The 26,226-nt window shown below is 44.6% G+C and overlaps 1 protein-coding gene across 1 annotated transcript; it reads right to left on the bottom strand.

The window, feature by feature from the left end:
- Positions 1–5,758: 5,758 nt before the first annotated feature.
- On the bottom strand, positions 5,759–26,098 carry MTHFSD (methenyltetrahydrofolate synthetase domain containing). The gene is made up of 10 exons (XM_061369933.1): positions 25,972–26,098; positions 24,289–24,508; positions 20,782–20,872; positions 20,468–20,662; positions 18,723–18,836; positions 17,992–18,105; positions 15,850–15,940; positions 14,835–14,947; positions 14,496–14,621; positions 5,759–6,291 (listed from the first exon to the last, which is right to left on the bottom strand). The coding sequence occupies exons 1-10, from the start codon at positions 26,096–26,098 to the stop codon at positions 5,776–5,778; spliced, it is 1,707 nt and encodes a 568-aa protein (XP_061225917.1). The 3' UTR covers positions 5,759–5,775.
- Positions 26,099–26,226: the final 128 nt, after the last annotated feature.

The following is a 26,226-nucleotide window of genomic DNA, read 5'->3' as shown; positions in this document are numbered from 1 at the left end:
GATGAAAAGCGGTGACTTTTATACCTATGTCAATGTAGGGGCAGGGAAAGGTTTAATGATTTTTATAGCAGACATCACGGACATTACATATGAAAACATGGGAAATGGTGCACTTTTCTTGTAGGGAGATAATCTTTAATAGATGGCAATGAGGAAATAAAAGCATTCGTACACAACAGCCTCCCTCACGGAGGGGGTATATTTGCCTGAGTAACATGGGCAAAGCCACAGATGTTTCCTCCAGAGCCAGAACTACTACATGAGGCTGTTCCTCCTGAGGAACAGGAATGAGAGAAAGCCCAGCACATGCTTTTCCTCCCCTTCCTCACCCCTTGCTGCAGTTGTGGAGTAAAACGCAGCCCCAGTACTAGATTTTCTCAATGGAAACATTCCCCTAAAAACCATTTGTTTCTCCCTTAGGAGTAGTAGAAGACAATGAGAAAAAGAGGCAGACATGACTTGAAGACAGTATTTAACCATCCCTTTCTTGAGCTGTTTTATTGGTCTCCAAAGATAATGGGATAAAGCCTCTGTCTGTGAAGACTGCTTATAGGAGGGGACTAGGGACTGATGGCATGGAGATGGAGATATGGACCTGGTGGTGTGACCCAGAAGAGGGCTCTTCTCCCTCCCCACCCTGATGCTGAGATTTAATCCTCCCTTTTTTCTCTCTGTGGAAACAATCTCTGACTCTCTTCACTTGGAGAAGACTACACAGCAACACAGCTTGTTTACTCGCTGTTGTCTTGGGTGAATTTGAAGCTGTGTGGCCTTGTCCTTGTTCCAGGAAATGCATGGACATAGCTGTCTGAAGGAAAACCGGAATGACTGTATAGTTTTCAGCACTGAGTGGCACTTCGCCACCTCGCTTTTATTGTTAGCAGATTACAGTGTTGCCTCACTGCTCTGTGCCACACACCACGCTGTGACTAATATTCAACAAAAGAAAATCCCCTCCAAAATCTGCTCCGAAGTGACCATGTTCTCCTGCCTAATGGATCGGGTAGAGGCTCCATTCATCTGATACTGTTTTGTCCCTGCATCTCTCCCACAAGAGAGGGGAAGAAGAAGGGTGGAATGGCCCTGGGAAGCTCACGTCTGCAATGTAACACCTAGGGTGGTCGCTGTTGGATGCCACACTGCTGCCAGGAGCATGGAGCTGGGTTTGCTCACACTGACCAGCCTCCGGAGCTGTTCAGCATCTTTCCCCACTGAACCTTGAAAAAGAGGGGCGTGCAATAACAACATCCCAACTTGTTTGTGCCATGAAAGGAGCTGGAAAGAATGTGCTGAACCACATGACAGGCAAGGACATCAGGCTGCACAGAGAATAAAAAGGCCTCATTTTTAATTACTTCTGAACAAAGTTGGCTCAGTAAAGTATTTCCCATTGTACTGCTGAACTTTTCTTCTCATCACACAGCAGAGAAGTGAAGGCTCCTCTGCTGCTGCAAGTGAACTGCAATCAAGCCTGTGTTCGGGATCACTTTGTTCCCCTATTAAAAGCAGACTCCCCAGCTTTCACCAGTGTTTCAGACTTCTCAGCAGCATCCAGGCACTTTTTTGTCACTGTAGATGTTTTAGCATGAGTCTTAAGACAGAAGAATATCTCCCTCCTTCCTAATCCCAGGAATCCTTAAGTCACAACAAAAAAGAGAGGACATAAGGGTTGGTACCACCTCAATGAGCACAAACTCCATGTAGATAGACATAACCAAGGTCAACCTACGTGCTAGCAGCAGGGCCACAGCTACAACAGGTACTAAATGAAGAATTACTACTTGAGTAAAGGTTCTCATCATTAAAAGTTGTTAATTCTGCCCGTAAATTCTTCAGGGTTCTGTAAATTCTTCAGACTTCATGTTCTGATTGTCAGTAAAATATCTTGCTCTGGGACAAACTAAAACATAAGCAGGCCTCAGTTCCTCAAGTTCCGTTATGAGATCAGTGTCCAAGGATTCACCCAAATGCACTGCACTTTGGAGTTTTGTGGATTTAAAGACAGAAATGACTCATGTATAACTGATGTCTTCCTGAGCATGCAGAGAGCCTGAAACAATAGATCTAAGAGAGACAGACTGCTCCATTCACTTTTTCTTCAAAATCTGCTGCTTCCTCAAGTAGAAACTCGGTCAGCCCATAAGAAGAAATCCACATCATACAACTAAAGACACCAGGAGTCCATGCAGGAGCGCGCCTTGGGCAGTTTTGCATTGTTTAATTAAAGAGCAATTTAGTGTCTTTCATTGAAATGTCCTTTAGCTAAAGATGAGCAGCTCCCCAAGCAGCAGTAAGGGCTCCATCCTTGTCACCGCTTCCCTCACTGTCCAAGACAGAAATCGTGTTGACTTCAGAGTGCCCAGGCACAAACTCCTGTTGAACCAGACCAGCTCTCTCAGCCTGCCTCCAGAAGAGAGCTTCTCCAGCCCTTGGAGGATCTTGGTGGCCTCCCCTGACTCACTCCAACAGCTCCATGTACCTCTTGTGCTGTTGCCCCACAGCTGGACACAGGACTGCAAGGGGGTCCCTCCAAAGTGCAGCAGAGGTGGAGAATCCTCTCCCTTTACCTGCTGCTCATGCTCTGGGAATGAAGCCCAGTACACACAGGGGTTCTGGGCTGCAAGCACACACTGCTAGGTCTTGTTGAGCTTCTCATCAAGCAAGACTCTTAAGTCATAGAATCATACAGTCACAGAATGGTTTGGGTTGGGAAGGATCTTGAGATCATCCATTTCCAACCCCCCCTGCCATGGGAAGGGACATCTCACACTAGACCATGTAGCCCAAAGCTCTGTCCAACATGGCCTTGTACACTGCCAGGGATGTGGCATTTACCACTTCTTTGGGCATCCTGTGCCAGCGCCTCACCACCTTCACAGGGAAGAACTTTTTCCTTGTATCTAACCTGAACTTCCCCTGTTTGAGTTTAAACCCATCACCTCTTGTCCTATTGCTACAGTCCCTAATGAAGAGTCCCTCCCTGGCATCCTTGCAGGCTGCCATCAGATACTGGAAGGCTGCTATGAGGTCTCCACGCAGCCTTCTCTTCTCCAGGCAGAACAGCCCAAACTTTCTCAGCCTGTCTTCACACAGGAGGTGCTCCAGTCCCCTGATCATCCCCGTGGCCCTTCTCTGGACTTGTTCCAACAGTTCCATGTCCTTCTTATTTTGAGGACACCAGAACTGCACACAGTGCTACAAGTGGGGTCTCACGAGAGCGGAGCTGAGGGGCAGGATCACCTCCTTCGACATGCTGGTCACGCTCCTTTTGATGCAGCCCAGGATATGGTTGGCTTTCTGGGCTGCGACTGCACATTGAAGCTGGCTCATGTTCGGTTTCTCATCACCCAACACCCCCAAGTCCTTCTCCACGGGCTGCTCTCAGTCCAGCCTCCATGAGTTGGAAATACAACTATCATAGCATCATTATTATTCCATTCAAAATGCTAATGAATGGTGCATTACCTTAAGCTTATAGTAATGAATCTTCTCTGAGCCTAAATACAGTCTCCTACCTCTGTCTAGTTATTATCTTCTCAGCAGTGGTTTGTACCTTGCTTGTTGGGAAGGTAACTGTAATGGCCCTACATGGCCCTGCATACGTGAAAATGGCCCTACAATACATGATAGAAACAAGTGACAGGCTGGAGGAACACTGCAGAGATCTGCTCAATTGCATACAGACCTCACACAGCTCTCACCCTGTGGGTTACACACAGAACCACAGCTCCAAACAGAATACTATCTAGACATGTCTGCCCAAAGTAAACTGGCCCCTGACTATGCACAGCCTTGAGAGCAGAGCAAGTCAGCATCACGCATTTACGTATCATGCAAACATATCTGTACTAAAACTTCAACTGTTAAGAAATGAAATAAGGTAGAGAATAAAACTCCCACAAATTTGACCAGGAAAGGCTGGTTCCATCTATAATGCAACAGGGGAAGTATGCGATACTAGAAGTTTTCTTTGGCAGAATAAGTACTTTTTGACTGTGAAGGTCACCTGTGTGTCTTCACCCAATCAAGCAGGATTGCAAGAGTCAAAAAGAACATCAAATGATCATGTTATTTAATTTGCCATCATTTGGAAGGGGAAGGCAGTGACACATAATTATTTTTTTTCTTTTCTTTCCTCTGCTTTCTGAGCTCATGTTACAATGAGTATGTGTAAGTGTTAACCTCTGACTCTTACCCTTGAAATGCACAACTACTGAAACAAAAAGCAGAGGACTCTGCAGCACTTAGGTTTTAATTCACAGTAAGTGATACTGAAAATAATTTTGAGCTAAAGAGAGCATTTTAGCGCATGGCAGTATTTATTTTCAGAAACCTTTCTTTTATTTACCTCACAAAAAGTTGAAGCAACACTTCCCTTGAGCCCTGTGCAGAGAATACATAATAATGATGAGAACTTTTCATTCAATCCTGTATGATATGTCTGACCCTTGAGGCATAATAATACACTCAAAATACACTTAACAGTACCCTCTGGCTAAAAAAAATTTCCAGCTCATACTTAAAAAAATATCCCCTTTAGATGCTTACTTTGACTATGTGCCCAGAGTCAATGGCAAAAGTGCTTCTGTTTAGAAAGGATGGTTCGGCCAAAATTCAACTTGTTTTTCAGGAATAGGAAACCAAAGGGGAAAAAAGTAGTAATAAAGGCCATACCAAATAAATCATCATTCTCTGTTACACCGTAAGTGACTGTTCACATGCGTGCAAATCTTACTGTTCAAGCTAGTCCTGGACAGCCCTTTCACAAGCAGAAGTTGCCAGTGCTGCTATCTGATGTTGTGGGTGCAAGAAGACGAGGCTAGTTGTGACACAGGCACAGCAGGAACAGGATTTTCTAGCATCTCCAGCAGCTCTTCAAACAACTCCATATCAAACTAGCCACCCACAGGTTTTGACCGTGGTCTGTCTGCTTTTCATTTCCACTACAATGATTAATATTCATGTCATTTCATAGCCAATATAATCACACCAGATTGTATTATCTGCATCCATAAAGAAGGGACCTGAAATGTTCTGAGGGAAAACAGAGGAGAAAACTGGTCTTCACTTTCCCCTGCCAGACTGAAAATCGAAATACAAGATTGACAAAGGGCTGAATTAACAAAGCAAGCTGAGAATCTTCCACCTGGTGGTAATAGCTATTGTTGGAACTCAGTGTTTCCACAGACATTCTTCAAGAGCACGAAAAGGGCATTCTCTCCCCCCCCCCCAGCCATTTTTATTAAAAATACACTGAAAACTTCCAACAGGCAAAAGCTATTGAAAAACATAATTGCAAGCCTTATGACAGATTTTCTGCAGCTGGCTTTCAAGCTCACAAGCACGCATTTGCAGGTACAACCTTTAGCTGACAGAACATAACCACTTCACTATACATGGCCGCACACAGCTACCAAGGGGCAGTTTTTTGATCCGGGCCTCAAAAATGTACTAATCAAATAGCAAATCGACTCCCCCCCCCCCCCAAAAAAAAAAAAAACCAAACCAAAAACAAATTCACAGAGTGCAGGTACTTTGTGGGTAATTGTTCAGAGAAATGGCACTTCTGTCATCTGTCTTGACAAATACACTTTACATATACAACTGCAGAAATGAGGCAGCTGTGAGATGCATGCCTCATTTGTTTGAAAAGCTGTCTCCACTTTGTTGTTTAGCCTGCAGAAAGCAGAGGAAATGCTAATATTCTTGAAAACTTAGACTGGCTTCTCAGAAAACAATGAAAATGCCTATTCCCCCCCCTCCCCCCCTTCATATTCATTTCTGACTATTGATTTCTACTTGCCCTTTGCTTCTCTGATTTTTGGCCAGCTCAACTCGCAAAGGATAACCCCCGAGGCTCAAGCCTTTCAAAGAGGCTACAGCACTCTCTGCGGTTGGTTTATCCTTGTAATCGAGAAAAGCCCTGTGCTGTGCTCCTTGCCAATTCAGTCGTAAAGGAGTTACATGGAATTCCCTTAAAGCACATTTCAGCTCGCTCACTCTTACGCTGGGAGATATGTTCCCCAGGTACACGGTAGTAATCCTGTCAGATCCATCTAATCTGGGACTTAAAGAATCACCTTCAACACAGTGTTTTCCTATTTCAGCTGAGCCCATAGCAGCCTGGGGTCTTATATTTTCAGCCGTCGCCCTCTGATTTAATGCTGCTGTTTTTTTGGTATTTGCCAAGTCTGAATGTGCATCTTGGAGGGTCACGTCCTTGCCAGCCTGCTTCTCCTTGTAGTGAAGACTCCTTAGGATAGGGATTTTTCCCAGCATCTCAGAGGTGACCTAAAAAGGAGGAAGACAGATACAATTATGAGATTTCTCACCTTCCAGAAAGAGACAACAACCATTAGCACCCATCTGCACTATAAAAAGAGGAACGTTATTATACTGCTACCATTCAGAGTGCCAGAATATTCAAAATGCTACAAATTGCTGGCCTGATTCTGAAGTTGCTCCCTAAATACACACTGCAGGACAAAAATAAACATTAGTTACTCTTTAAGCAAGCAGTACAATGTAGATCCAGCAGGAAAATCAAAACCAAACTCAGAACTACTAGATTTTGACATTTATTTATCAGAGTGCTTTCAGATTTGCATTCTCATTGTTATCCCTTAATATTTGCTTTGACTGAGGGCCTGTGCTCCTGCTCTGGCAGAATCTTACATGCCCGTAATTCATGAAACCATCAGGCACTTTCATCCTACGTATCTCCTTGTGCTCTTTCCCCCCCAGAACAGGATATCCCAAAGGCTGGGTCACACAATAGTGAGGGATGATGGTGTGAAGTTTGCAGCTGGGGAGCGTGCCTTGTAGCAGGGCTCCTCTGAATGTGGGCCCAGCTGGAGGCACGTTCTCTGGTTGTAGCACATCAGCAGATCACAGCCTCCCTCTCCCTTTTGTCATCCGACTTCATGCACCACCCGCAGCTACTCATCAGATCTCATAACAGTCTGCTGGGTTGGGTCACGGAACGGAAGAGCACCCGGACCCAGCTATTCTTCAAAACTGTGAATCTTCTACCCCTTCCATCCACCCCCAGTTCACAAGCAGCTTTGCTGGAAGGGCTCTTCCTCTCAACAGCTGAACCCTATCCATCTCAGGCATGAGATGCCCCAGGCTGCATTCACTGACTGGCAGGAAACACAGTGGTTCCCTGGCTAATGTGGTCTAGCTCTTGGCTTGCAAACTGCAGTTGGAAAGAGGAATAATTTGTACTTGGCTGCTGGACAAGCAGAACATCCATCAACACAAGATCCAGTTCTTAAATTTAAGGAGCAAAACAGAGCCCAGGGAAGCAACACCTGAGGTAGCAGAGACCCAAGCTAATAGCCCACACACACTGTGAGCAAGCCGTTCTAGCAGGATACTGCACCCAAGCTTATGAGCTATATATATACATATGTATTTATACTTCACAGAAGGCTGCATTGGACTAGCACAAGCATACCCTAGCTAGAATACGCTTGCAGATCTCCCAGCTCAGATTTCCCTTGTATCTCCAAGCCCCTCAATTCTTGGTTCTACAATTACAGTCAAAGTGTGTTTGTATCTGGCAGGACCGCATCAAGTCTAAAATTCACAGATCTCTACGGAGAGCAGCCCAGCTCTAAAGTGACTGGGGTAAAATCAAAGACAGGGTGGGAGCAATAGCAGGTTAAGGTAACAGGAAAGCCAGTTAACAAAAGTCTGTTAAATATTCCCAGGGCTCCTCTTCTGAGGAGCAAATAAGCAAGTTTTATTTGAGGCTGAAACAAAAAAAATTATAATTTACATAAAGACTGTCTAACCTGTTAACATAAAACAAAACAGCCCAATAGGACTATCCAGTATGGAAGAGGCCACCTCCACTCTGCCACACTGCAGACCCCTAGTCAAGGTGTTTGGGATAATGCCCCTCAAACATGCAAGCTTTACGGCTGAGAACAATTTCTGAACAAATGTGTCCTGATCTGGCAGCCAGGACAGAGAAGCAAGGACTTCCTTTGGGGCTCCGGGAGCCCCTGTGCTCTGAAAGGTACATGCCACTTTCAGCTTTTTGAAGAGTTATTGCTCTATGGATTTTTGGACTGATTTGATTTTCTCAGCCAAGAATTCAGACTGCTGTGTTTGATAGCAAACTCCTCTTCCCTGGGCAATACAACACCAACGGTTGAAAACATCTTACTTTGTTTTTACTGGCCAAAAATTAGGAACATTTGTTGTCCTCTGTCAAATTTCTATGTGTAATGCTAATTAAACCAAACAGGAAAAACATTTTTCTATTCTCATGCAACTAATCACTCCTGGGTCCAAGGCACAACCTCAACCTCTTACCAAGCGTATGTACAGCTCCTTTCACCCTGAAATTAAAGTTGGTCCCCGAGGCATGGACTGGGTGTTCAGTTAGAAAGGTCAATGCTACCAAGGGCAAATCCTCACTACTTTGTAGATTAAGAGAACCAAAGAAAAAGGCACTGAGAGGATGATCTCTGGAACTCTCACTCTTTTAAGGACAAACCAAGGAAAGGATTCAGATAAGCCAGTGGCTAGCATACTCTCTAAAAGATTTTGCCTGGCCAGGCTTCAGCATGGCCTCTCCTCTCACTAGAATGACCGGTAGTTTTTGGCATCTGACTAGAGCTCTTGGAGCTACTGTTTCAGGCTCCCTGCAAACTTGGGAAGATGTAGTTACAACAGCAGAAACGTCTTCATAAGCGCTATGAACTGTTGTTTTCTATAAAAGCTGAAGCTCTGATCAAACACCACCATGAAGTGAACCTATCAATACCTTAAATTCAGTCCCATGCAGATATAACAGAAAGTTGCCTTTACACTACCAAACCAACAAAGGCAGATGATTTGGCACTTGGATTTGTTTTTTAATAGAAAACATTCTGTAGAACAACCTACATCAGACAGTACGGACACTGGCAACTGACATCCTTCTGCCACAAAAGAGAGAGAGAGAGGATTTACCTTAAGGGTTTGTTTCCCTGAGGTCCTGGAGAATCTTTCAGCTGGGCCAAACCTCCTAAATACTTCCCTATTTTTCCCGCCTTTTTTATTGAAGGAACAACAGAAACTCACTTTTGGAATTCCAGAGTTTCAAATCAACAAACCAATTCACTACCTTTTTTGGGGTGCAGGGGGTGAGAGCCAAAAGGGCAAAGGGGGCAGTGGGTGGCAGAGGAGAGGGAAAAGCTTCCTCTGCTCTGTTGCAAAATAGCAAACAAAAGAGCTCTGTGGTAGTACAATGTGTTGCTAATTATGATCATGCAAAAAGTTTCTTTTGTCTTTTGAGTTGTGGAGGATTGCAATGATTTATTTCCATGTGGAAACAGGCCAAAGATATTCCCCCTCTCTTTCAAACAAGCTGCACGTTTCTTGGTTCTGTGCTGTCTGGTCACTCCTTCCTAGCCTGACCTACTGCTTTAGGCTAAGCCAGACTTGGGTTCTACCCTGGGTCTGCTTGACCCAGTTATGAAGATCTGGGCAAACCCAGTGGTAGAAGCTTCTTCCCCTGCTCCCCCCATCCCTAAAAAGTCAAGGCCAAACCATTTATTGATGTTTGTAAACTTTGTACTGAGTGTTGGGATTTAGCTAAATGATTGGCTTTGGCAGTGAAGCCAGCTGAAGAAGTTTCTTATTACTCCTTGACCACCAATTCCCAGGCCAGTTCCATACTTCAGCCCTCTGGGGTTGGCCAACAGAAGTGTTTGTGGGTCTGTGCTATAAACTCAGTAACTGATGTGATCCAGGTTAAAAATAACTTCACCAAAAGCAATTCATCATTTAACAATCCTGCCTACTCTGTGCCATGGCTTGGGAAAGCCTTGGGGAAAGAGGACAGCAGGGTAGATGAATTCTTCTGACCCACAACTAGTGGGCTATGGGAAAGGAGCTGAGAAGGGAAACGTGGCCCCTTTCTGACAGAAACCTGAAGAAAACAGAGTCTTGGGTACTGAGTGCCAACACAAATCTGCCAACACTTAACCCTGAGCATCCACTCTTATGACACCTGGTTTGGTCCCAAAACAACGTAGTGGCAGATGGACTTCTGCAACTGCTCTGCTAGAACATCAAGCCTCTCTTCAGCCTTGTTATTCCAGAACAGTGAACGTGGCCACTTTCAATATTTTGCTGGGCAAAATGAAAGATGTATTTGTCCTCTGACAGAATGAGCAATGCTGACCCCTGATACAGCACAGGCTAAGCCAAATACTACTTTGATTTCCCTGGCAGCAGAAGTGGTGCAGTTCTGATGTATGGCACATGAGGGAAGGGCAGCTAGAGACTGAAGAGCATTCTAGGTCTGCTATTTAATTCTGCTTCACACAGCTACCCATCTGGACACACCAACTGATGTAGGAACATGTAGCTCAAAATGGAGAGAGACGAGGGTGCTGCTTCCTTTGAGGAAGGCTGTGAACACAACAATCAATGTTTAGCAGACCCACCAGCCCGTCCAGGTATTTAGCTGATAGGCAGAAGATGCCTGAAAAATTCATCTTTGCCCACCCAGAGGGGTCTCTGACCCAAGACTGTTCATAAAGGCTTTCAGGACAGAGTCTGCTTCTCATGTTGTCTCCTTAATCAGTTGCTTGTTTAAATGAACACTGAGCTCACAGGGTTTTAAAGCACAGAGAAAGCCAAGACAGCTGGGATGGGCCAGCACAGTTTAACATTTTATCATTCATTTGCACAAAATGTCCAAATATGTGCACGCAATCCCAGGGCATATTTCTGGGAGCTGGCAGCCCATGAAGTCTGCTAGTGTCCCTCAGGAGAAACTTATGCAACCCACATTTGGAATCCATCAGCAAAAACTGAATCTGTGGACTCTGTAGCAAGGGTCAGATTTGCAAAGGTGTTGAGATGTTTAACCATGCATGGAAGCGTGCCCTGCTCACGCTATCCCTCCACAAAGCAAAGCCTTGGCTAAACTAACCACAGTTTTCTTCTGATGACAATGCTATGTCCTTGCTAAAGGTTCTGCCAGCTTCAGTATGAGTGTGAATTTGAACTTTAAAACAACATTATTTTACTTACCACATATTCTACCACAGACCCGAATCAAAAGCTATTCATTGTCAGATAGTTTCCATCTCTGTCACTGCACACTAAATTCTTTCAACTTTAAATGCAGGGATTCCCCCCAGTTCATTTTATTTTGGGGAAAAAATATTACATTTTCCTACTTCCATAAAATTCTCAGCAGAAGAATGATTGAAAAAACAGAAGGAAATGCTTGCTAGAATATACTGATTTTTCCACTAACTACTCTCATTTCCCTCTTCATGACCCCAAATATTTTAATTGGTCTGTACAGTTTCAATTTAAAATAAGCACAGCACAAATAACTTTGTAATTGTGACAATATAATATACAGTGCCACAGATAAAGATCATAGCTACCCATACAAAATACTAAATGAGAAGTAAGTTGCTTCATGAGTTCAGAGTTCCCAGAAACAATGGGTTAGATTTGCAAGATAGATGAAGCCAAATAACTCTCCACTGGCATCCAAATACAGTTTTCCAGAGTGTTCAGCTCTTAGCAGCTCTTGCTGTTCTCCAAGAGCACATACTGATTTCTCAAAACCCTGAACTGAGATGGAGAAAGCTTCCTCATACACACACTGCAGTACTACCTCTGTATTTCGAAGTGCTTCCAGAGTGCCTAGCACTGATACTGACAGTGCTTCTTTGGTATTAATAATATGGTAGCTCCTGTACTTCGTTACAAATCTTTAAATTGGCATTTCTGTTACAAAACTCACACCAAGTAATTCACATCCTCCTGTCCGTAAAAACGTACAGCAAGAAACAGCTCAGTTGGAAATTCTGCACTGAGAACTGAAAGAAGGCAACTGAGAACAAGTCATGCCAATTACCCCAAGAAGCAAATCACGCACAGAAGAAAACCTATTTACCCCTTCCCATATCTGACACTTTACTTCTTTCCTACATAGGATGTAACATACAAAACCATTCCAGGAAAATACAGTACCTCTTTGAGCACAGAAATCTAGCCTGGAGACATGCATTTTGTTAGCTGCATAAATACTTTCTTACTTACCTCTTTCCAGCTGAAAGCAGTGTGTGCATTAATGGCTATTTATCCTAACAGCTTCAGGAAAGCACATCCTTCAGCAGTACTTAGCTGTAATCCCATGTTTGCAAACACCTTTAATTTAAGCTCTTAAATCATTCTCTTGGCTTGATCCAGACATGTTCCTGAAGAACTTTTTTGCAATGTATTTTACGCATCACAAATCTTAACAATAAAGTTTATCTACCTTCTATTGACAAAACACCATAGTTAGAAGTGGGTTATTTATTTACTGACTACCTCTTGGGTCATTTAGTTTTGATCTGAGGAACAGGAATGCACCAGTAAAGCCAGGATTTGGAGGAGAAAAGGATGTAGAGACAATGATGAGAAAAGGATGCAAAAGCAACCAGGAAACCTCAAAGGACAAACACTTAAATAGTCTGTACCAAATCCTGCATTTTTAACACCCTGTTGATTAACTAGACCTCCCACCTCCAAGACCCTCTGTGAAGAGTTGAACATAGGAGTTACCACCACAAGCACAAAGAAAACATACACAAATACACAAGTTGTTCAGCTCTCTGAAAAAAAATAATGCTATTTGCCACCTTTTTCATATAGACACAACACTTTGATCTTGTCCCAAAACTACAGAAATGCAAAGATTATTCCTGCTCAGGCCAGTATTCTCCAATATTACTAGCTAATCAACATATGCTCTGAAGGACAGCCAAAAGCTGCTTGACATGTTAAATCAACATGTAAATATTCAAATAAAGGGTCCATAGTGCAACGTGCTCCCTTCTCAGTGAAAGCTGTAGGATATTCAGTGAGAGCCCTGTTCCAGACAACATCACTAACATGGAGATTACTAGAGAAAAAGTTTCACCATCTCATGCAAACTGGCTGAAGTCAGTGTGGCACAAGCTTTAGCTATGACTCTAGGAAACATCTCAAGCCTTACAAAAAAGGATAAGGATCTGTGGCAGACACTTCATTACTTTATGAAACATATATTATTATATTTCTTTTTCTCTGAAAAGCCAAGAAATGCAAAGGTAACATCAAATTTAATACATCGCTTGTGTCTGACTGACCTTTCATGAGCAGCTAAAGTTTCACAGAAATTCAACAGCCCCTGCAAGGTTCCCCAGACCTTTAAAAAATGTCACTGCTAAAGGGAATGAGACAGAAAAGAAAGAAAAAAAAAAAGAGTGTTAGCAAGGCCACTTACTGAGACTGAAGTCTGACACTAAGGCAGTCAGCCTGTGATCAAAAGTATGCTGGCAAGATGGATGGAGCAAAAGGGGTAGGCCTTCAGAACAATTACATTCAATAATATCCTAAAAAAATCAGTATTCAAAAATAATTCAATGGAAAATATGCACTGGTAGAGACAGAGCTGTTATTTATTTATTTATAACCTCAAATCCTCAACCACAAGCGTAAAATACTCTCCCACTATAGGAGCAAAAATAGTACTGCCTAGAATTGTTTGTTGTAGATACATTACCTTAACAAACTTAACTCTTTTTGCTGTTTGGCACATGCTTAACAAATAACTCTTTATTCCCCTAGAAGTATTCACTAATAATTCCTCAGTGGTTTCTGCAAGACATTGGTACACTATTCCTCATTTCAGTGTTCCTACTGTTACTCACTCATGCAGGATTGCCTCTGCTCCCTAACTGGTTGATTTTAGGAATGAAAATTTAATGACAAAGAAAGAATTTTCCCAGCGTGAACTTCCAGTAAAACAATTCACTAAATGCTCTTCTGAAACCATTTGCGAAGCTGTTAAAGTTTCTGACAATCTGAAGCATGGGTGGGTCCAAACCCATAAAAAATAGTTATCAATAAATAATGACTTGAAGTACTATAAAGTCTATATATGTATTTCGCCACCTGAAAACAAACTTCAGCCACAAACTTAATATATTGTTTGAAAGTTAATCTGCTACGTAAACAGCAATGTACCAGCCATCAAGGTCCTTTCCTTTCACAACCAGAGCAGCACATACTCTACCACTCCCACGTGGCCTAAAGCAATGAAGTTCTCTCTGTGTATAGGCTCCAGAAAATGAACAGAGCCAATCTAAACAAGCACTGAGTAAAACATAAGGCAGAGAAGCCCCTCAGCTTACATTGACTATTATACTACAAACAACTACAAGAAATAAACTCAGCCTTAAAAATTCACAACACTTACTCTTACCCTATATTCCATTTGGAACAGCAACCTGGGCTCCAGTAGTGTATTTCTCATCCTCACAATTACCACTTAAAACCCACTGAACCCAAATGCTGCTGTTTTGTTTCATCTAACCATCTAACACATTTACTACTTTTCCAAGTATTTCTAACACAAGAAATGTGTTTATACGTAAAAATGAGGGACTGATCAACAGAATGCTGGTACCACCACGCCACCATTAGCAGAAGCAACTTGCCTTATGCCATATTATTTCCCGAGGCTTTGGTCGTTTGCAGTTGGTTTTTATAGTTCTTGTTGGAGTGAGTATATAATCCACAGTTAAATCATGATCCCCAAGAAGTTCTTCTGCTATGTCGACCACCTACATGGAACAAGGGATCTGTTAAGCAGGTAAAACGAATTAGCTAAAATCACATGCCATCCCTGATGTCTTGCAGCATAGGAAAATCTGCCAGTGATGGTGGAAACAAAGTAAAAATGCCACACCAACATCATGCCAAGTCTCTTCTCCAGACAAACCATTCACTCTCACATAGTTCTGACTCACCACTAAAGAGGGGACATTTTAACTTACCTGACAGTCATGCACAATAGTAACTACAGGTGTATCCTCCTGCACCGCACCCATTGACACCATCATTGCATACTCCATGTCTGCATAACCTTCCCCTTTTCCAATTCTCCAGCCTAAAATACACAAAAGTAAACAGTGATAGTAAGTGCAGGAACAGCAGAGTGGAAAGGTGGCTTGTTGTCAAATGCATGCAATTAAACTAAGCAGCCTGCAACAGATAAACCAAGCACAGAGTTGTAATTCAGGGAAAAAAAAATAAAATCACATCAGTGTCTCTCATAGAATGCAGCTTTCCTTGAATCAGCACTGAAATGAAAATAAAACATTAGTTTCAATGAACTCCTAAAGGAGCCCAGGAGGCTCAAATTCAGAATAAATCACATTTAGACCAATTCAGTTAATGCAGAATCCTGTTTACCCATTGTAATTAGAACCCTCTGTTCACGTCAAACATAGGTTAACCTTACGTGGGTAAAGAGGAACCTCAGCTCACATACAAAAACCATGTTAGTTTTAGGCAATGGATAAAGAATGGATAAAATCAGTGGAAAATTATTCACCACCAGCAGGTCTTCAAAATACTGGAAAATGCAAAATCTGATCCCCGAATTGGTACTGAATCAGCAGTAACACATGTGGTTTCACATGCCCTTGCAAGCAGAGCAGATCCTCTGAACAGGGAGCCCTTTCTGATTCTTAAAAAAATTAAAATGAAACAAAAATTGACTGCTGAATAGTTCTACTGAAGGCCAAAACACTGTCCCTCACACTCTAAATCACATTGCTGTTTGCCCACCAAGCTCTACCAGCACTGTCGTGAAGCAGGCATCAATTCTTCCTGGTTGAACTGGGATCAGTGACTTGTCACACAGAACAGACAGAACTCAAGACTGTAATTCAGGTCCAAAGACATGTGTGGGTCTGCCAAAAGGAACATGTAGTGTAGCCAACTGAGACTGTGAATCGTGACTTAGGACCCTCCTCCTGAAAAGCTCCTGACAAGGCTTTAGCTTACCTTTTTCAGAGACAGCCACTGATCCTACAACAACCAAGTCCACTTGTGCTTTCCCTTCAAGACCTACAGGCACACTGTAGTCTTTTATACCCTGCAAGAATAACATAACATTAGGTTCGCAGAGTGCAGTCTTTCAACCAGTGAGGCAGAAATTCAGAGTATTTTGATAAATCCAAGTAACTCCCCACATTTCAAAGCATTTCTTCCATGTATAGCCAAGTTGCATCTGTCTGGAAAGTTATCCTCTAGGGAATCCTAGAATAGATTCCCTACTACAATGACAAGAATTTTGGCACACTTCAAGAAGGGCTGAGGGAGGTGGGCACTTTTTAAAGCAAGGTTATTTAGGATCAAAGTCATGTATTTTGAAACCCTTTATTGGACATTAATTTCTAAAAATTAGGGCAAATGACACTTCCTACCCTATTACTACTACCAGCTCAAAGTCCTAATATGTAAATTCATGCCCATGAGGAATAACAGAGCACTACACATTCATTAACTCTCACATACAAATAACAAAGGTAATTTACACACAGACAGCTACAGCATAAAGATGTTAAGCTGTTTGCCAGAAGTCACAACCAGGTACCCAAGCTGGATTACACTCCACACTGCAGATACCATACTGCCAGTTTCCCCTGTACCTGCATCTTTAAAAGCACCTTCCAAATCTGCCTACGTGTTCCCTGAGAATGCATTCTTCAACACTTTGCTGCATGATCATCATCTGGGATGTGCCACTGACAAGCTAAGCCATCTTTACCCAAACTTTTTACCCGAGATGCTAATGAACAGAAAAACACAGAAGAGAAGTGGAAAGAAAAAAGCTACATTCCTGCCTTTCTTTTTTCCTTCCCCTTCCCACCCCTCTTCGGGCTCCTTTCTAAAGAATACGTCCTAACAAAATTCTGCTGAGAGTGGCAGATATTAAAACCTGGTTTTTACTTGGGATTTCCAAGATCAGAGGTTCAGAACTTTTAAAAAGGTATCTTCTGATCCATTCACTCTTAATATACGAGTACAGTGTAATGTAAATCCTCCTTGAACCAATGCAGCTTTGTGCTAAGTTAATCATCACAGTAAAAAGCCAAATTTTCTGTGTAGAGCACAAAAAAACCCCAAAATATCAGTAATTTGTGACTATCAGTAACAATACTCATCATCCACTTTGCAGGAGTGTGGTAAGAATTGTTTGCACAGTGCTTTGCAAATACAAACTGCTAATAGCATTTATTTGTACTTTTGGTTGGGGGAAAAAACAGACAAATGGTGGTAAGATCACAGATGAGATACAAGGCTCAAAGCAGGTCAAGAGAAAAGTCTCTTTCAAAAGTGCTCTTCAATACCGAGAAGCTTAATTAGTTAACAACTTTAATGGAACTTCCAACAAAGAAAGTCACCACTAATTGCCATTCATTTACAACCCTCAGTTGTAAACAGGATTACTGTAGAACTCCATTGCCTTTAGCAGGAGATAAAGAACAAAATAAACCCACATAGCTCACCTAGTCATTCTGCAGAATTTACATTTTCATATCAAATAAAAATGCAAATAATACCACACGGGTTTCTCTGCCGAATAGCTTTAGCTGTACATCACGGTACTTGAACACAAGAGGGCAGCAACATATCACAATTCGCAAGAAAACCGGTAACGCATTTTTGCACCTGGCTTGATGCAACCGATGGAATTAACGTTTCTTTAAACTTAGGATTCTAAACGAATTGATCTTTCCTGTTTAGTAACACCTAATATTCTATTGATCAGATTATGCAAAAAAAAAGCAAACACTGAAATATTCCTCATCGGGCTCACTAACTGAAAACTACAGAATACGGGAGGGCTATTTATTAGAAACCTAAAGAACTCATCTATTGAAGTCGCTCAATGTTCCAAAAAGCATTCAGAAAATATCAATACCATTCTTTTAATAAAACATAATGAAAATACTACATTTCTTCATGATTTCACTACCAACAAAAAATTATTAATGGTAAGTATGTACCTAAAAACCAGGAATAACACTCTAGCAGAACAATATGTCAGGTAGCACCTGGTTTTCCAACTTTTAGTTGGACTATCGTGACATAATGCTCCTCCACTACTTAATTCAGACCTTCCCCATTCTTCATTCCTACTTGAGATGTAGCACATATTCGCAGGATCTCCTTAGTTGCACCTAGAGGTGGAACAATCTTATTGAACAGTCCACTTCTCAGACGTGGCATGGGAACCAACAAAGTCTTCCGTGCCTGTGTAACAAAAGAAGTTCTCACATTAAAAGGAACTGGGCTCATTTTACACTAAAGAAATATTTTTATTGTGCTTTAGGTCTCCATGTTGTTTATCTCATTTGCTATTGATTAGTTAACACTGCTGATGGTGCAGTGCTTGCAGATGAATGCCCTCAAGCATCGCAAAATCCCAGACAAGGTTTTATTTGAGAAACAGATGGCAAGACATGACAGTTGATGTAAAGTGCGTGCCACACATGAATTACACGTATAAGCTGGTGAACACACACAGGTCTGAGGTAAGTCTGTCACACACTCATGTTGTGATAAACATAATGCAATTTGAGGTAAGGCTACCTTATATGTATTGGGGAATAAGACAAATGTAAACATGTAAACTGTCATGCTTACAATGACAGGGAAACTGCTATTGCTCTGCAGAAAGATACTAATTTCCCCAAACTCTACCTGCACCTTTGCCATTTGCCAAAACAAGGCAAAAACATCTTTTCATGAACGCCTTCATAGGGCTAAGGACTGGTAAAACTCCCACGAGAGAAATTGCAGCGCTTGGCCATGAGATCCCACCAAGCACCAGAGTCCCACTCTCCTCAGGGGTACAACAGTGCTGTTACCTGCAGCGCAGCTAGCCGAACACCTTCAAGAGGTTTGTCAGGATCTACTTTAATCTCACGTGCTCTGATGAACATATCCAGCTCCCTAATAGAGCAGCAAGCCTGGTGAGACCCCTGCATGAAGAGAGGAATCGAGAGAGAACATGTTCACTTACTTCTAGCGTTAGAAAGCGAGCGTTCTTCTGGGGAGCATCGGGATTTATTTTTACAGTCTTGGCAGCTTTGAACTCCTGTAAACCCAGAAGCCTTGTCGCAGCATGCGAGGCACCCTATTTTCGTAAGATATCAGCACATCACCAAGGAGTTCACAGCAGAGATAGGCATTTTACACTCTTTCATCCTACAGAGAAATGGATTTCCCCAGATTTTAAATATGAGGGACATACTGTTGCTTTTGTGATGTTTTCTATGAGAAACTCTCACATACCAACAGATGCTGAGTACTTGGCTAGTATCTTGCAGACCTCAGAAAGACAGGATCCAAGTGAGTCACTTTGCCCAATTTCACCTATACTCATGCCTAACTGACAGCTGGAGACGTTTTTATTCAATGAATGCAAACAGATTCCTTTAAACACAAGCCAGAATTCTTTCAGATGATGACTTTCTGAACAAGGCTATCTGTGTTTTCCAGACACTATATTCACCTTCCACTACACCCGACTGCTCCAAGCCCTGTCCAATCTGGCCTTGAATGCTGCCAGGGATGGGGCAGCCACAGCTTCTCTGGCCACCCTGCTCCAGGTGCCTCACCACCCTCACAGGGAAGAACTTCTTCCTTATATCTAATCTAAATCTATATCTAATCTTCCTTATATCTAATCTAATTCTTAAGTTACGGAACTCAGAAGACTCATTTCTTAGCTCAGTAAGGTGCCCAAGCTTAACAGAGCACACACTCCTTGTGCAACTTAAGCTGACATCCCCTTGTGTGATAAAGCCTCAGACTTCCTCCACCTGCTTTAGCACCTACCTGACCTTAATGCCAAACTAAGGCAGAATGCTTCTGCCAGTCCCCTGGGCAAAAGCAGAGCCTATGTCGTCACATTCTCCTAAAACTAAAACACCCAACATCCATCCCCAATATGCTGATTTGGTCATCGTTTCTTCAATGCATGGCAGCTAGGTATCTGCACACTCTAAGCCTGATTTAAAACAGGCAGATAATAAAGCAGTGGCCTGAGTAAATGTCATGCCCATCAAACTGGGGACACAATGAAGCTAGAGGAAGGATTCTCCCACCACTGCCCAGCAACACTTTGCCAGTAATACCTTGAACACCATTCACATTTTAGCAGCACAGTGCTCCCAGGCTAAGCTCTAGGAGATGGGTGACTTGAGCTTTCCATCCCAACGCACCCACTAAAGGCCCTGGGAAGTGAAATCAGTTCAGAATGCCTCGATTCCCCAGTCCATAAATATATTTATTGCGTTTACAAGGCGTTTTTGTACCCACTGATTAAACACAGCACACACCTGCCATGTATTGCCAGGTACAGACCCCTGTATTTCTTAACTCGCTGTTAAGTTACACCTATACGCCGTTTGCACACAGTTCTTTTGAGCTCTACCACCACTCCCACAGGCCAACGGCACATCCCGCAAGAACACGAAGTTCATAGCTGCCTGCTCACGCAGGGGAGATGCTGGGGGGGGGAAGCTTCCACAGCTCGCCGGGGCCCGGAGCTTTGGAGGGAGAAAGAAGAACGGAGCGGCCCAGACCCGCCACAGGCGGGTCGCCGTACCTTGAAATTGGGGATGCGGCGGTGCACCGGCCGCGGGAAATCGGCCAGGCCGCTAGCCTCCAGGTAGTCCCACACCTTCTGCCGGATGTCGCCCTTGGAGGCACCTGTGGGAAGGCAGAGCTGAGGCCACTGCCGGGCGCCTAAAGGGGGAGCCCCGTCACCGCGGCCGGGCAGCTCCCACCCTTCCCCTCGGTCCTTCCCTCAGGCCAACGGTCGCCCCAAGCCGCCGCGCGGTGACGTAACCCCCCGCGCGGTGACGTAACCCCGCTCACCCGCACGCAGCTGCACACCCCCCTCCATGGCTGCGGCGGTACCGGAGGCGGTGGAAGGAGGAGGAGGAGGAGCCTCCGCCGCGTGTGCCCGCCCCTCTCACGCGTGTACGGTGGCTGCGGTGGGTCAAACAAGCTCGAAGGCGAAGTGGTGGAGTGACAGGGTTAACGGCGTTGGGAATGATCTCTGCGATCGTTAAGTCCAGTCGTTCTCTCCGCACTGCCAAGGCCACCACTAAACCTTGTCACTGGGAACCTCATCGGCACGTTTGTGAACGCTTCCAGGGGTGGTGATTCCACCGCTGTCCTGCCTGTTCCAATGCCTGAGCACCCTCTCAGTGAAGAAATTGTTCCTAATATCCAATCTAAACCTCCCCTGGCACAGCTTGAGGCCGTTTCCCGTTGTCCCATCGCTTGTTACGTAGGAGAAGAGACCCTTTTCCTTGTTAAACCTCAGCCTGTGACATGGTGGAGGGATGGGGATGGCTGTGATGTGCATCTGGGTGAGGTGAGCCCCCACAAAAGCCCCCTTTTACAGCCTAAAGGCTATGAGGGACACTTGGCCTAACGGCGAGCCCTTTCCTCAGGTGTCAGGCCTGCGGTGAATGGGGTATGCTGAGAAGCATTGCCTCACACAACGTGTGTGCTTGGAACCCTCTCAGCTCCCTTCTTGCGGTGTTTCTGGAGGCTTCCCTGCTGTCAAGTGGTGCCCTGTGGCTGGGTGCCCCCAGTGTTACAGAAACAGAACCATAGAATCATATGGTTTGGGTTGAAGGGACCTTAAAACTCATCCAGCTCCAGCCCCCTGCCATGGGCAGGGACACCTTCCACTAGAGCAGGATGCTCCAAGCCCTGTGTTGTTTTCAATTGTGTGTTGTAGCCGTGGGGGAAAAAAAACACCTCATTTTTCATAACACAAACTCCCAAATAAATTATTTTTCCATTTAAAATTGGCTGGTCACGAAGAAAGCAATATCCAACCTTTACATGGGCTTCCAAGTCTGCCAGCTTCCAGAAAGTACATTTCTCACTTTCATGTAATAGGATGATAAATGATTTGTTTGCATGATTTATTGTGTATAGACTTAACGTATTTGACAATTGCCCCGAGAAGAGCGAGAACATTGAGAATCCTGACATTCCTGAGCGGAGCGGGATGGAAGGGTCATGGGAACAATGAGACAGAGGTTTATTTTAAAGTGTGTCGGGAAGGAGATGGATCAGGGGGGAGAAATGGCTTTTGAATTTGGTTTCTAATCTGCTTGGCTTGGATGCTACCGATACATATCCACCGTCAGAGCTGACTGTTGCTCTGCCAACCAAAAAGCGGAACAAATTCGGATGCTCTCCCCTGAATAGTTGCAGATGTAGCTGGGCAGATGCAAACGCCTTTTCTCTCTGCGGTTGCTGCTGATTGCCGAGCTGCTTTCTTTCTGTTTCACAGTGCAAAGCAAAGGCCAGGACTCCGCTGGGCTTGGGAGTCTCTCCCCCTCCAACTATGTGTGTTTGTCAAACTCAGATTAATATCAGTATATTGGATTGAATGCTGCAGAGCAGCTGCGCTGAGCCTGAGGCTTCACCTTTCCACCCAAGTCCCTCGTAAGTGTTCAAAGAAAGTACTTAGAGCCCCTGTTCTGCAACGGGGTGCATTTAGGAAGAGCCTTTTCACTACCTCGGAGTGCTGCTGGAGCCAGTGGGAATCCATCCAGGCATAATAGACCACCCATGTGGAGCTGGGCCTAAATGTTTGAAGCTCATTCCTCCACTTCCTACTCACGGAAAACTCCCAGCAACTTTGATATCTCTGTGGGGAGTTTGGGATCGGGCCTTTGGTGAGCAATTTACAACCTCTCTCTAATTCACCACTGCAATTTGCACTCCTATGCTGCGAGTGCCAGCGCTGTGCGCCTGTTCACCGTCACCCAAAATCGCCACGCTGCACCTCATGGGACCAGTTTCCACCCCATTGCACTCTCTTTCTCCCCTTTGAGGAATCAAGTGAAGGAGCAACAGTGGTGTTAAATAATACATTAACAATTGAGGGGCGTTCAGATCCTACCAGACCACCTACGTCTCCCTCCAACCTCCGTGCAAGATGCTCAGTAAAGCTGTTTCTCACATGGATTCTCACATGGATTTGCCTTCCATGTGTGCCTGAGCTGGTTTTCTACAAGCCAGGATAATTTGCCCTGAGCAAATGAGGAGTTTGGTAATACATGATGGCTTTTCTGCTGGTTCAATTCTCTGCTTTGATTCTACAGGTCTTAAATTTGCTCCAAATTACTTTTCCAGGGTCTCTTCTATCACTCAGGCTTTAGCGTTACTTCTAATATCCTGATGCAGCTTGTACAGATGCCATGGGAAAGCCTCTCTTTTCAGCGGGAAGCAGGCAGGGCTACAGCATCCATATAATGGAATTACTCTATTGGAAGTACCTGCATCACTTCTAACTTCCATTTTACCAAACTGAATAAAATACTCAACTGAAAGAGGCTGAAAAAGATCCTGAGCTTTCATACAAAAGATAAAAATGCGGCACTTGTGTGAAACACCCATAATTTGTGAAAACACCTAGAAAAAGGGAGTGCCACATCAATACAAACCCTGTGAACAATGCAGAAAGGAACTCCTTGTGCTGTGGGAATAAGTTCTCTGACATGCAGGCTGAACACACCAGGGCAGCCATGAAAAACAAGCGAAACACAACCAAAGAGGGGCACTAAGCTAGCGATAGCGCTCTGCTTTGGTTTCAGTACTGAAAATCAAAAATAGACTACAAGTTTTGAAGGCAACGGTTATTAATGATGCGTTCATTCATAAAGCATATTAGCTGGGTACTAGAAACTAGGCTTTCAACCACTGTGAAGTGGGTTTCTGTGTGTGAATAAACAATGTACAAGCGAATTCATGTGCAAAGAAAATTAACCCGACAAAGGAGGCGCTTTTGGGCAGGCGGGGCAGGCCCGGGCTGACCTGTCAGGACATTGCCTGCTGCTGAAAAATAGAAGTGGGCTTTGGGTCAGCCTCTGCAGCCAGTGGTGGGTGCACTCCCTGTGGACAGTCACCAGTACAGATGCAAAGAAAACGGTGTGAATTTGAGGGTCTTAGTTGCGCTGATGGCTACAGTATCAGCTACAGACATAGCTGTTCCTTTTCTTTCTTTCCTTCCTTTCTTCCTTTGTCTTCCTTCCTTCCTCTTTCCTTCTTTCTTTCTTTCATTTTCTCTCTCCTTTAATCTTACTCTCCCTGTCCTTGCTCCTTTCCGCCCGACCTCTGCCGCTTTCATTCTTTCCTTCTCTTTCTCCCATTCTCCATTCCTTTCTCGCACACTTTTTGCTCTCTGTTTCTCTCCTGCAGTCTCCATCGCTCTCCCTTTCTTTGCGCCTCTCTCATCCCACTCTCCCCTCTCGCTTCCTTTCTCCCCATCTCTCCTGTCTCCCGTGTCTCCTTTCCTCCTTCCGCACACCGTGGCCCGGAGCGGGCAATCGGTGCCAGTACCGTGCCGGTGGGGCAGTGCAACCCTCCCAGTGTCCCCTGGAGGGCAGCACCCACCGCGCCGAGCCCCGGGGTGGGCAGGTGAGCGCAGCGCTCTCCGCCGCACCGGCCGCCGGCACGGCCGCGAGGCCCGGGGAACCGGCGCGGGGAGAGCCCGAGGAGGGGAAGGGTCCGCGCTTCGGCCCTCGGTGCTCGCCAAAGGCTGATAAAGGCTGCGGTGAGACATCGCTGCCTGCCCGGCTGCCACCGTTCCGGTAACGCGGACGAGCGCGGCGCCCTGCGGAGGGCGGGCGGAGGAACCCACGGTGCTGGAGGGACCCCGGTTTCCACGGTCCCCTTTCGGGTGCTGGCTATTTTCACAAACAGGGTGTTCTTATCGTTCCTGCTACCCACAGCGCGGGCTCTCCTCGCCGCGGAGCTCGGCCCGGTGAGGCTCCTGGGTTTTCTGTAGTAACTCATCTCGATTAAAGCTTCCAGATGAGAAGAAGTGAGATTCCGTCCAGGGTATTTCTCCCGAGCGCACCAGGCTGTGGGAAGGGGCAGCGCTGGGGCGGCGTGAGGCTGTCTCGGGTCAAGCTTTTGCACTGGAAAAGAAATACTGCATTTTAAAAGTTATATTGTTTTAAAAATCCATATGTGCGCGGTCAGATAACCCCCTAGCTTTTAGCAGAAATACGATTTCTTTGAAAACCGAAGGTAAAAATGGGAAGTCGTTTTCAAATTATTAGAGAAATAATAATGTTATGTACATGCTTTCTCGTTGCTCGTACATGAAAAGCATCAGCAGACCTCTCAGAATTCACTATTTGTTTTCATTTAAAAAAGGAAAATAAATCACCCGGACGTTTGCTCGGTCGATGAAACCGTCCCAGAACGTTTCCATTTATTTCCATAAAAATTAAATCACGGTTTAGAAGCGTCCGGCTAAACTTTCCTGTTCGTTTTTCCATCACAGATCGGTTTTAACCGTACCTCCTTTCAGAGGAGCTGCCTTTCATTTTTTATGTTGCAAATTTTTTTTTGTTGTTCCCCTCGATCGCATAAAATCGTTTCCTTTCTTATTAAGAAAATCTCCGGTAATTAGCAGCACCGCCGGGTTCCCACGGCCGGACCCTTCCTACCGGCAGCCAGCGACTATCCCTGTCTGACTTTGGGGGTAAAGAAAAGAATATAAAATAACAAAAAACCCCCTTTGTTTAAAGCCTTCCGAAGCCACACAAATTGCAAGGAGGGAAAGACAGAATTACAGTGTAGGAAACCCAAAGATCACCGCTTGGAAACCCGAGCGGAGGCGGCCGGGCTCGGGGAAGCTGCGGGAAGGAGCCCTGCCGACATGACAGCTGATTAATTTTAACCTTATCTTGGTCGCCTCGGGCTCGAATCGATTTTGCGGTAACTATTTGTATTGTATTCTTATTATTTTAATTTTATTCATTTTTCCCGAGTGGGGAATTCACAGTTTCCCACAGTTATTTCTTCGCCTGGGAGATCCGCGCTTCTCCCGGCTGGGACAGTGCAGCTCGCAGCAGTTTTCCCACTATCTGAGTTTACACTTGGTCACCGAGCGTCCCTAATTGTCCCTCTCTAATTGCCCCTAATGAAATCGTTAAGGAATAGGCGTAGGGGCGGGTTTCACAGCCACGGGCAAAATCGCCTAAGTGGCCAGAACGAAAGAAAAAACCCGCCGCTTGAGTGCATTCACTGTTTTATTTTTAATTATTAATAATAATAATTAAATGCCCCCAAAGCGGTAGAAGAACCCCTCATCCCCAATTCCGGCGGGGCCACGGGGGCGAAGTGCCACTCGCCATCGGGCAAACAGCGCGGGGACAGGACCAGATGTCCCTCCGGGCTTTTTCACTTCCATCGACGTAAAACCTGGACTTGGCAGCCCTGGGGAGCACAGTTCTGTTGGCACGATGAGCGCAATGTCGCGACCCCCCCGACATCAACCTGGCACCAAAAATCTTGGCTTTTTGGGGGGATCGCATAGGA

Source organism: Neopsephotus bourkii, unplaced genomic scaffold (genome assembly GCF_033783945.1).
Source record: "Neopsephotus bourkii isolate Nb327-2 ecotype Australia unplaced genomic scaffold, CSIRO-AGI_Nbou_v1 NB_1525, whole genome shotgun sequence".
Classification (NCBI taxonomy): domain Eukaryota; kingdom Metazoa; phylum Chordata; class Aves; order Psittaciformes; family Psittacidae; genus Neopsephotus; species Neopsephotus bourkii.
This window is presented reverse-complemented; position numbering and strand designations above follow the sequence as displayed.

What these genes read in the sequence shown, in the direction of transcription:
- MTHFSD (XM_061369933.1), bottom strand. Translation starts at nt 26,098, where the DNA reads ATGGAAGTGAAAAAGCCCGGAGGGACATCTGGTCCTGTCCCCGCGCTG. An exon ending in TCCTCCTTCCACCGCCTCCG is followed by an intron (nt 20,663 to 20,781) that starts GTACCGCCGCAG and finishes GCCTGAGGGAAG; the next exon opens with GACCGAGGGGAAGGGTGGGA. An exon ending in AGTGGCTGTCTCTGAAAAAG is followed by an intron (nt 14,948 to 15,849) that starts GTAAGCTAAAGC and finishes TGTGTATTTTAG; the next exon opens with GCTGGAGAATTGGAAAAGGG.